At 29.2% G+C, this 11,554-nt stretch overlaps 1 protein-coding gene across 6 annotated transcripts in view; it reads left to right on the top strand.

The window, feature by feature from the left end:
- The window catches only part of Pde9 (phosphodiesterase 9), a 681,542-nt gene that overhangs the window by 580,660 nt on the left and 89,328 nt on the right, over positions 1 to 11,554 (top strand). For all 6 annotated transcript variants that reach the window (XR_010843511.1, XM_067047644.1, XM_067047645.1 and 3 more), the window contains one exon: positions 70 to 307. Coding sequence is in view for 5 of the 6 variants with exons in the window: in XM_067047644.1 (XP_066903745.1) it covers positions 70 to 307 (238 nt within the window). In the remaining variant the exon portion in view is untranslated. The remainder of the gene's footprint in view (positions 1 to 69; positions 308 to 11,554) is intronic.

Below are 11,554 nucleotides of genomic sequence, written 5' to 3'. Positions count from 1 at the left end.
TAGCCAGTTAGATAATATTATTGCATTGTCTTATAAATGGTATAACTAATTAATAATTAATTTTTTCAGCGAGCAGCACATCTCGGAGGAGGTTCGGCAATGCCTGAGACTGTCTTCCTTCGACTCGATGCTTTGGTCGGACGAAGAGATCTTGCTACTCTTGCAGTTCATGTTCACCGACCTTGGTCTTATCGAATCCATTCCCCTCGACATGGAGATCCTCCGCAACTTCCTCTTCCAAGTCTACAAGAACTATAACGAGGTTCCGTTCCACAACTTCAGGCACTGCTTTTGTGTCGCACAAATGGTTAGTGTATTCGTATTTAAAGATTAATACCGAACTTTATTTTTGTAGAATTCTTGTTAAATATTTGTGATATTCATCAAATACGTATTGCTTCTCTGAGATGTTTTGCAGGTCATAATAGTTCGTTTATTATCTGGAATGGTAATTTTTTATAATTTCCCAAACTAATGGTTTATCATTTTTTATTTTAAATTTACTTATTTTGTTCACCACACCATTTTAGAATTTTTTTTCATATTGTAAAACCATCGTTATTGTACATTCCATGTCGTCATTTATGTGTCTTCAAGGGTATTTAAATTTTTTCAGGTAAATGCAATTTACCTAAATAAAAAATTAATAAAATAAAAAATTTGGATTACGTCTCTGATTTCAGCATTTCATACCGCTGGGGGGCGTTTCCCTGGCTTAGCTAATTAACATTTTTTTAAATTAGGCATTTTATAAAACACAACAAACTAAGGCTTATAGATTTGTTCTCCTCAACATTGCATCAGCTTATCAATTTTTGAAATAAGAAATTTAGTAGGTATATTAAGTATCAAAGCTTTAACTGTTAAACAATATTAAAAATTATGGAATCATATGTATTCAAATGCGCTCTAATTGTGTGCAGTATGTCTTGGGTGTAACACCGAGGTACACAGCTTGGCTTGTTACAGAGAAAGTATCTTTAATAATGATGGTCCAGTAATATTTATCTTTAGGATAATCACAAAACTTTCCTATTTTATTGTATTATATAAGTTTTTCTTGGATCTCTTTCCTTATTTTCCTTATGAATGGTTTTGATTTTTCCTTAAAGTAACACTTTTATTTAAGCGCTTTTTAAGGAATAATAAACAACTGAAATCTCTAAAATAAAACAGTTGGAAATTGAATGCATTTACTAATTCGATTTTCTGTCATCAAAAACGTCAACATCTAAAAATCGAAAAGTTATCAGAAAACAAAAAAAAGTTTCTTTATATCGAATTGCACCTTCTGTTTTCATTATAATAACTCGAGCGACCGTCCAAATTCTTCCTATTATCAAATCAAGTAACCAACCATCATTAATGGTTATTTATTCTATTCTTGACATGGAAACTCCATAAATAGTTACGTCTTCTTGCGATACAAAAATATACAGAATTCCCACCAAACTAATGATCTTATGTGTTGACATTAACAATAGCTTTTTTTTTTTTTTTTTAAATCATAAGTTGTTCGTATTTTCTTTTACTACAACACCGACTAGTTTTTCATTATGTACAGTGCCTAACTGACCACTTTTAATCATTCGGCTAAAATATTATTACTTAAATTTAAATTTCCATTTCCCTGTGAACAAAATTTCTTGGTCATGTAGGAACTAAATTTGCTAAACTTTTCAGCGTATCTAATAAAATTCTCTTCCTTCTTGCTCGATTTACATTTTCATATTAAAAAATAGAATTAAGACATTCTTTAGCACGTACTTGGATAAAAGATAGTCATTAAGCTCACGCCTACCGTGGAGCAACATTTGTTCATTACACATATCACAGAATACAATTTTTGATGTATAGACAGTACAGCTTAGAAACACAACGGTTTTTTTTTTCTCTAGTGATCAATACCAACCACTCATAGAACATGGCAATTAAACTATTTAACATTATGCAATGAAGATAGACGATTCCAGAATTTTTAAAATATATACTTTATGACATGTTTGTTTAGATGTAACAATTAGTTTCTGAATAATCTTAAAACTACTTTTTCAATAAAGACTCTACTACAAAAGGAAAAGAATAAAATATTTTTATTTTTTAGCCCCTTCAATAAAGAATGTCTAAATCGTAACCTCAGCACAACACTGTCCGGTGTTGCTGCATTGCATACACACGGCGCACAGTGAGGTGGAGCCATGAAAATTTTGAAAAATACACATTCATTTATAATTTAAATGAATAAAAATATTAAATAAAATATAGTCATTTTTATTTCCCTGTTTCAATTTTTTTATTGAAAAATGATTGATAATGTGTCTACTATATAAAGCTTCTAGAGTAAATATATGTAGAGTTGCAGATTAAATTAAAATTAATAATTGTACAAAAATATATGCAATTTAAAAGAATTTAAAGGAATATCAAAGTATTATAATGAAAAATAGGCAATGGAATGAGAAACATATAAAAAATAATTATGATTAAATAGTAGACCAAAACAACCTTTATTTATAGGATAAGATGGAAAAATAAGGAATGAAATGAATAATATATAGGATATATCGATGTTGTTAATTTATATTTTTTATATTTTAAAAAGTATTTTTAAGATTTAAACACATTCTGTAATTTTTTTTAAAAACGTATTAGTTATATATTGTTTAATTTGTTTATACTTAAATTTGATATTCTACTTACTTTTCTTAAAAATTTTATATTGTTACTTCTATCAACATTTATGAAATTGAGCCATGGATATGTTATAATGAAATTATTGAAGGTTATAATAATAATATAAACTATGTAAGATAAAAATAATACTCAGAAAATACCAAATATGGAATATATATATCTTTATTATATAAAAAATTAATTTTTATTTAATTTTTGTTCTTGCCTGCAATCTGTAAGCTCTGATGAAGCCTTACTACGTTGGGCGAAACGTTAGCTCAAATTAAATAATTCTATGACTATTTGTGTTTATTTCTTTGATCGCTTCGTTTTGTTATTACACATGGTCAATAAAAAATAGAATAGGAATATTTCAAATAAATCATCAATGTAACAAAATGTATGGGTTTTTTTTTATTCGTATAAAATAAGATAAAATCTTTTTTTAATTATTAATCTAAAAAAAAAAAAGTAATTTCTATTGGAAGATAGTTGACCGTATCAAGTGGATTGTTGGGTGATAGTCCGGGTGGCGGTCAATAAAGGTATAAAATAGTAGAAAAATATATTTATTGTTAACCAACCGTTCGTCTCCCAAGACTTTGAGTCACAGTCTTCAACTTTTTGCATCATCATAAGCCCTTCAAGGTGGGGCGAAACGTTGGTCCACATTACATAGTTTTTCTACTTTATTGACCGCCAACCGGTAATGGTACACTCAGGCATACAGCATTTCTTTTGATTCAAAATATGAAAAAAATCCAAGTTTAATACTTTATATTCTAATGTAGTATGAATGATACATATAGATAATATAATATAGGTCGACATAGATATGATTAAATATAGGTACTTAATTTTATCTTTTAAGCTTAACCAACCACAAAATGACTCAATTTATACATTTTTACTGACTTGATATTCCATCTCCATATAATATAAATATAAAAAAGTATATTTCCCGCCAATCATAATTCTTTTAAGTACAACAATAAAATTATTTGAAGGGAACACTATTACACAATAAACTGCCTCTCTTCAGCTGATAACAATTAATTGTTATTGCTCAATAACACTGAAAAATATAATCCTTTTACGGATAATAATATTTTATAGAAGTACGACTATTACAGAGGTTTTATTATTTTTATCACCCTCAGCGTATTTTTGAGAAGAGTTATTGGTTCCTAAAATCTTTTATAGCAAGAATCCAAGCTGTGTAAAAGTTATCAAAAGGGACATTAAAATTATGATTCGATGAAAAAGCATCCAGGAGGTTAACACATATATAAAGGAGATTGTGGTAAATTTTATTAGGTACATTTGGGAGTTGAGTAGCTTTGGTAGAAGAAAATATTTAAATAAAAAAATAATAATCCTTTGTTTTGAGGTTTATGTTTCAAAGATTATTATGTATTATTTCGTTTCGGGAAATTAATTCACATTCTTGCTTAAATTTTTATTTTTTTATCAATCAATTTTACATCAGTACATAAACTACGTTTATAACGGCACATTAATCTTTAAGGTCTATAAAAAAAAATCTAGCTACAAAGCTTTTTGTTATATTAAAGATTTAAAGTGTAGCTAAATTTTCTTTTCTTTATTTTTATTATTATTATTTTGCATGCTTTTAATATCTTCTTTCGTTTTTTCTGTCCATTTTTAGTTCAATTTCTGTTTGAAATTTCTTCATTTATTATACTAAAAACTGTAATCAAAACGTATTTACAATTAAAAACTAGAAGATCAAATAACTTCGGTATTAGTAAAGGATTTTTTAAAGATATTAAAAGAATGCAAATTAATAACGATAAAATATGGAAAAAAAAAAAAAAAAAAAAAAAAAGAAAGAAACGAAAAGTTGTCTACAGTGTATCAAGGAAATTTTAGAAGATTTTATTAAGTTTTTTATGATGTTATAATTGTCTTGAATTTTATAACTATTGGAAATCAAACAATAGAAATTTAAATATTTCGTTTATCTGTATTCAAAGTAGAGTTTACTTTGGTGATGCTTAATAACCAATAAAATGTTGACATTAATATCCATATCAAAGTTTAACATGAAATGATAGAGCAAGCCTAATTATTTTTTAACCCAAATTGTCTTCTTAACGTTGTCATATTTAATAATTTAAATAAAAAAATCTGTTATCGTCTTAATGTCGTGTGAATTAATTACTTTTTATTTCGAAAATCTATACCGCTTTTTATAACCAACCAATATTCCAGTTATCTACCAAATTTCATTGAATCAGCCTTGCTGTAAATTAAGGTTTTCTTGTGTACTTGACGATTTTATATCAATTCCCGTAAAGTCTGTTACTTTGATCTCGAAAGGGTTGTTATACTTTATCACGAGACATACATTGTCTGGATTTTGTATTTAATATATCCTAAAATATCGCTGTTATATTCAAGATCAAAGTAAGCTATACTTACTTGAAATTTTCAAGCTTTTGTTGAAAACTTTCTCTTGAGTCTGGCGGGCCCTGTAGATATACCCTTCCGCATAACAAACTATACTTAAGTAACTCTTAACATGATATACATCATACTAGTCATTATAATTATTATTAGCGCGACAGATCGTGGAGGTCCAAGGCCTTCGATATATGACATAGGACGATGTATTTCCTAAGTACATCGCGCGTTTCATGACGTGGTTTTCATAAGGTGGGTTCGTCACTCCCATGCCTATTTTAGTGAGTGCCACCCATTGGCTAGCTCACAAATGCCCGGGAGGAGGCTGTGAGTGAGCATTGTTTAATTATATGCTTGAAAAAATCCCGGATAGGGTTGGGGACTCGAACTCGCAACCTTTGGGTTGGCAGACAGGCGCATTACCGTGCTGCTTCCGTCACTCGCCACATCATACTAGTAAATGCTCAAATTAATTCTGAATTTAGAAATATAATTTTAAGAGTTTTCAAGTATTGGAGTATAGTTTATTACAAATAAAGTTCTCCATCGGGACTTTAATGGTCCATAGGTTTCCGATTAGGCCAGAACTTGATATCAACCCTTCTATGATAAGTCCCCTTACTACCCAAATCCCTTACTTCTTCTTCATTCTATGCTAATCCTAAAAGAAAAGACGAAAATAAAATGATCCCGAGATCTTCTACTCTAGAAAAGTTATTGGAGTCCTATCAACGGGTAGGTTCTCCACAAGGCTTTATAATGCCATTATAAAATAACCACATCAAATTTATTTGTTTTACTTTTTTTTGAGTTGTAAATATCAATAAATAAAAAATAAAAGTTTTATAAGCTCTTGTTATTGACGTATATTATCAAACAAATGCCGACTTCAGATTTATATATTCAGATTTATATTAGGAGAGAATGTTCCGGTGACCTTAAGGACATCGTAATAGTAGCAGTATTTTAAAATATTTAAATTTATGACTCCAAATTTCTAAATGTTTATATAATTTAAAAATTGATCAAATAAATGCTATTGACCAATATAATGCTAATTAGTACATATAATAATTCCAATATATAGGGAGATGGTCAGGGTTGCGGTCAATAGTGAAACAAAAATAGTTTACAACTATTTATTTTCCAACGTTTAGCCCCACTTTGCAGGGCTTCATCAGGGCTAAAAAGATACAAAATGAAACTGATGAAGCCCTGCAATGTGGGGCGAAACGTTGGAAAATAAATAGTTGTAATCTATTTTTGTTTCACTATTGACCGCAACCCTGACCATCTCCCTATATATCAATTTTTACGGTCAACTATACATACATATATACAATACAATAATTCCATATGTTAAATAAATTATTTATACATCGATAATAGTTCTTAATTTAAAACTAAGACGTATATAAAGTATTATAAATAAATATATAGTTAACTAACGTATATAAACACAATTTTCTTTAGATATCTTATATAATGTTGAAAAGCGTATCTTACTTAAATATGTGTAAAAATTAATATCTTAAATAATTTTAAAAACTAATAATTTTACTATGAATTTATTATTAATTGCGAAAAATCTTATAATAAAACAATCAAATTTGTGATTGTTTTGTACTTTCTTCATCAAACTCCCAAATTATCCCAATAACAGTATTCCCTATAGGAAAATTGTGTCAAACAACTTTCAATTAGATCGAAATTCTTGTCGACTCCATGAAAAGAAAATCAAGGTGCTTAATCTGAATGCTTCATCCCGCTTAAGTTCTTAATCTGAAACTTAATCTGGAGAACCGCCGATTCAAGAGAACTCATTACAAACAGAGGTTAAAACTTTTAATTCTAACTGGATTGCCAATTGGGACCACATCAATAAATAAGAATTAACAATTTGCAAAGTAAGTAGGGGGTGGGGGTAGAATTCATTAAGGTTTGGAAAATCGGCTTTATCTTCTTTCATTCGGTTTTTCCCCGTTGCCATCGCTGGTCCCTTAACTTAGATTAGTTCGTTCAAAGTACGAATGCGACGAGTTTCGCTTAAAGTTAAATTTTAACTAATAATTGAAATTGTTAATAAAGCATGGACTCTTGTACTTGTAAAACTTTAAAAAAAAAAAAGGAAATAAAAATTTGTCTATAATTTCGTACCTGGTATAAATGGATATCAGACACAGTGATCTTTTGATTGTGCAATAAGACTGACCACTATTATTACTGATAAAGATTCTTTTGTACTGAACTACGGAAAAATACTTATGAATAAAATAACGCAATCTAACGTCAACTAAAAATAGTTAAAGATATGCGGGAAATGGTTTAAGTGGCCATTAACGTACTACATCATTGGTTATTAAGTTGTATCAGTGTCTAAATTTAAAAAGGATCGAAGTTCGAAGTTTAATAAGAGAATAGGAAAGGAAGAGTTCAGTATAAAATTGTACATTTTTACTTAAATTATGATAATGTTTTTCCATTTTTTTGACTTATTTGTACATTACAGTTAGAAATGCATTAATTGATTTAAGTAGTTGTATAAATCTATGATTAATTAAACAAGTATTAATTAATATATTGATACTAAAGAGGAGGAACGCAGTATCAGAACAAAAATTTTAAATATTGAAATATATCAATAAAACACTACTTTGCTTTAATTATAATCCAAAGGCAAGATAAATAAACGAAATATTGTAATATAAAAGATCAGAAGGTGAAACAAACTAATTAAATTTATATGTAGCAATAATTTACAGATTAATGTATGATAACTACCATTACTATCTTTTTTCTATCATTCATAATACTCATTTATTGAATATCTATCTTTTTCTTCAATTTTAATAATTTAAAAATGATATTCTCGTTGTGATTTAGTGGGTTCAATGCCCTTATTTTACTTACAATGAGAATGGTTGTGAATGCTGATAGTTTCCGCGTTGTGTAATCTAAATTCTGCATTGAAAATCCTTCATTATTTATGCTTAAATATCAAATAAATGTCAATATTTATTTGTAAGTTTTTAGTTGTTTCAAACATTATAGAAGTTCACTTCTAAATTTTATTATTACTGTGAAGATTGGGTGCATTTCTACGTAGGATTTTTAAAGGATATGATAAACTGGGTTCCCTGAATTGGGGAAAAATATGGCAGTCGAGTGTGATTCTGATCAAATCACCTTGTACAACCGTTGGTTTAGTTACATTACTTCCTGCGCGGCAAGTCTTTGCCTTTTGGCGGTGCCGGTTCGAATCCGGCCTGGGGTGATGACTTTTTCATTGTTGTGACGGTCCCACGTAATGAAAGCTTGACCCCCACCATGGTTAGTACAGGTTAGTAGTCCCTTGACAACCCTCCCTCCCCCACCTATTTCCTAAATGACTAGGAAGAGAGTAAACAAATAAATAAATAAAAAGCTTACCTGTCCTTTCATGGTTTCAAACTATACAGATTTATATTTATTCATATACTTTTTTTTTAACATTTTAATTTTTCTATAACGTGTAAAACTCATATCAAATTTCTGCCATATTTTGTCATATACATCATTTACTGCCCTCTATAGTTTTAGAAATTACTCCTATCGAAAGGAAACGCACCCTTTTTAAACGTTGTACTGTTAATGAAATAATAAAATGTATTGAGGCTTACCAATACAATCAAGGATACCAATTGATTTATTTAAACAAATTTGACTTCATGACTGACTTGCCGACATGAATCCTATTTGTTCCTTGATTTCTTGAACGTAAAATTCTAATGGAAATTTTCAGTCAGTTTTTTTCTCTTCATTTCCTGCATTAATATAAGCTTCTCTAGCTTTGGAAGAGAGGAAGCAAAAGGGAGCTGGATAAATAAAAATTAATATCCCATTGTCGTCATCCATCGTTTGTTGAAGATGAAATTAAGTCGTTTTTAATATTTGACAATTTAATTAACGGTAATAAAGGAAAGAAAAAAGGAAACTTTAATAAAGTTCTGTAGCGATTATGAAACAAGACTTTTTGAAGAAAAGCTTCCGGTTGAATTAAATCACACAGCTCTGTTATTAATTGAAATGAGTTTTGAAGGGGATAAAAGATTCCATAACTGGCAGGAATCAGAGAAGTGAAATATAATCCTCATTTCATCTATACAGTCTTCTGCTTTTGAGAATCTATTTCTCTTTATATAGTTTTTTTTTTCTTTTTGATTATCAATAATTCTAATCTTTTCAACGACACCTTGTGGAATTTCGTCTGCTATGTTCGAAAATATTTTCTCGATCTGTTTAAACATTATCGCCAATTTAATCATAATGACACACAATGATATTGAATTTCCTTATGTAATGCTTTGTGATAAAAGCAGGGTTTAAAAGACATAAATAATAAAGATTACTTGATTTGATGAAGTGCCGATGTTTGGAACTGAATATCATCCCTTCATCGGTGCTGAAAAACAAAAGGAGATAACATCCTTAATTCAAAGACCATAAAATAAAATAATAATACGCAAACTTGGAAATATTTATAACAATAAATTAGATAGTAGCTATATCCATTGTCGTAGTATAACAATACTCATATTTCAACGGAAAAAATTTGGACTGCTACAACCTATGAAGGGCCAGAAGTTCCAATACTTATATGATTAAATACTTAACATATTTTAATAAAATAATTGTGGAGATGTAGCATACTGTCTTTGAAAGCTAGCTGAAGTTGTTTAGAGGTATTATCAGAAATAAAATTTGCATATCTGTTTTTGTAGGACAATGTTCCCACCATCATAGTAGAACTTCAGAGCTATGAAAAAAAGATACGTTACAATAGTTAAACATATTGTGTCTAAATGTTGGTAGAGTATTTATAATAGTTATATAATATGTTATATAAATATTTATATCCCATAACACTTTGGAAATATGAAAAACTATTGTACCAGATAACTATACTATAATTTTATAATCATTTATATTTTAGTTTTGTCATTTTCTTTTATGTATTTAAACTAAGTTTTAGTTAATTGTAAGTCTATAGTGTAATAATCACAAGCTATGAGACTTATTTCTGAGCGCATTCTAACCAGCTTCACAAGACAAAATATTTGTTAAAATATCTTAAAGCTTTTGTCTGTTCTGATAGACACGTTGGGTCTTTGAATAAATGCTAAGCAGTAATATAAGTTTGACTCTTTATTATGTTGGTTTTTAATTTTATATAAATTTAAAAAACAATATTTTACTTCGTCATTTGTCTGAATTCTAACTTGAAAGTTCTGAATTTGTCGTGTAGTAAATCGAAAACTATCAGTCCAATTGCATCCCACTGAAATAGGGCTAACGTTTGCGATGATAGTAAAAGAGTTTACGAAGGGTTGGCAATGATTGAGATGCCGGTCAAGCGGAGTCCATTTGTCCCGATCAATCTTCCTCCGATTTTGGTCCTCACAAAGGATCCGATCTTTATTGAAGGCCATCCTCATCCTCTCCCCCTGTTCCGGATGGTTGTAAACCTTATCCCTTCTTTTTTTCTATTCCCTCACCCTCTATCTCCTTCTTTCTATTCAGAATATCTTTGCGTGAAAGATTCTGAAAATACTTATTCAAACATCATTATTTTTATAACAGTACTCTATAATTTTATTTTGATGGATGAATTTTTAAAAAAAAAACTTTATATATCGTTGTTTAGCATAAATATAAAGATAAATCTAGGCATCTTGTAGCACCTCAATATATTTGGATAAAGTATATTTCTTTTTTATTTATGGCTGGTTGCATCATCACAGTTTAAACTACGATTAGTGATATCTCGTCACTAATTAATAAAATCACTAAGTATCCATTGCACTAGAAAAGTTAACCTTTAAACCTGGCTGTAAACTTGACCGGATAATTCAGATATAGAGAAATTCTACATTTAAGTAGGATTTGATTGAGATTGAGGACGAAAACTTTAATTAATTACTCAGACAATAATGAAAAATAGTATTCCGTCTTGGACTATAATATTTTTCACAGAGGATTAGATGAAGAATTTTCAGCTTTTAAAATTTTCGACTGTTAAAATTGGCTGTTGACCTGGGCCCCAAAAATTTCAATTAAATCATTTTTTCTTTTGATTAACTGTTTTTTTTAGCTAATGCTGGTCCTTCTCTTGTTCCCATCAAGTATTCGATGAAAATAGAAAAACGTAATAATTATGAAGTTCAACCAATATTTGGTTTGCATTTTCTAGAACACTAGCGCGATCTACAGATAGTTATCTCAGTGTCAGGTAACTTTGGTAATTGGGTTAACAAAACTATAGACCTGAAACAGGTCGTTAACTTACCGGAGTTTCCAATCCAATATATATAATGAGGTGTAGATAGTTGACCGTAGATTAATGCTTGAAGAAGTTTTTCGGGGGGTGCGGTCAGCAAAGAACAACATAAATAAACAAAACCATATTTATTTATTT

This window comes from Halyomorpha halys, unplaced genomic scaffold (genome assembly GCF_000696795.3).
Source record: "Halyomorpha halys isolate HHAL.00 unplaced genomic scaffold, Hhal_1.1 Scaffold46.1, whole genome shotgun sequence".
NCBI classification, from domain to species: domain Eukaryota; kingdom Metazoa; phylum Arthropoda; class Insecta; order Hemiptera; family Pentatomidae; genus Halyomorpha; species Halyomorpha halys.
Note: the sequence above shows the minus strand (reverse complement) of the source record. Positions and strands in the feature narration are given on the sequence as shown.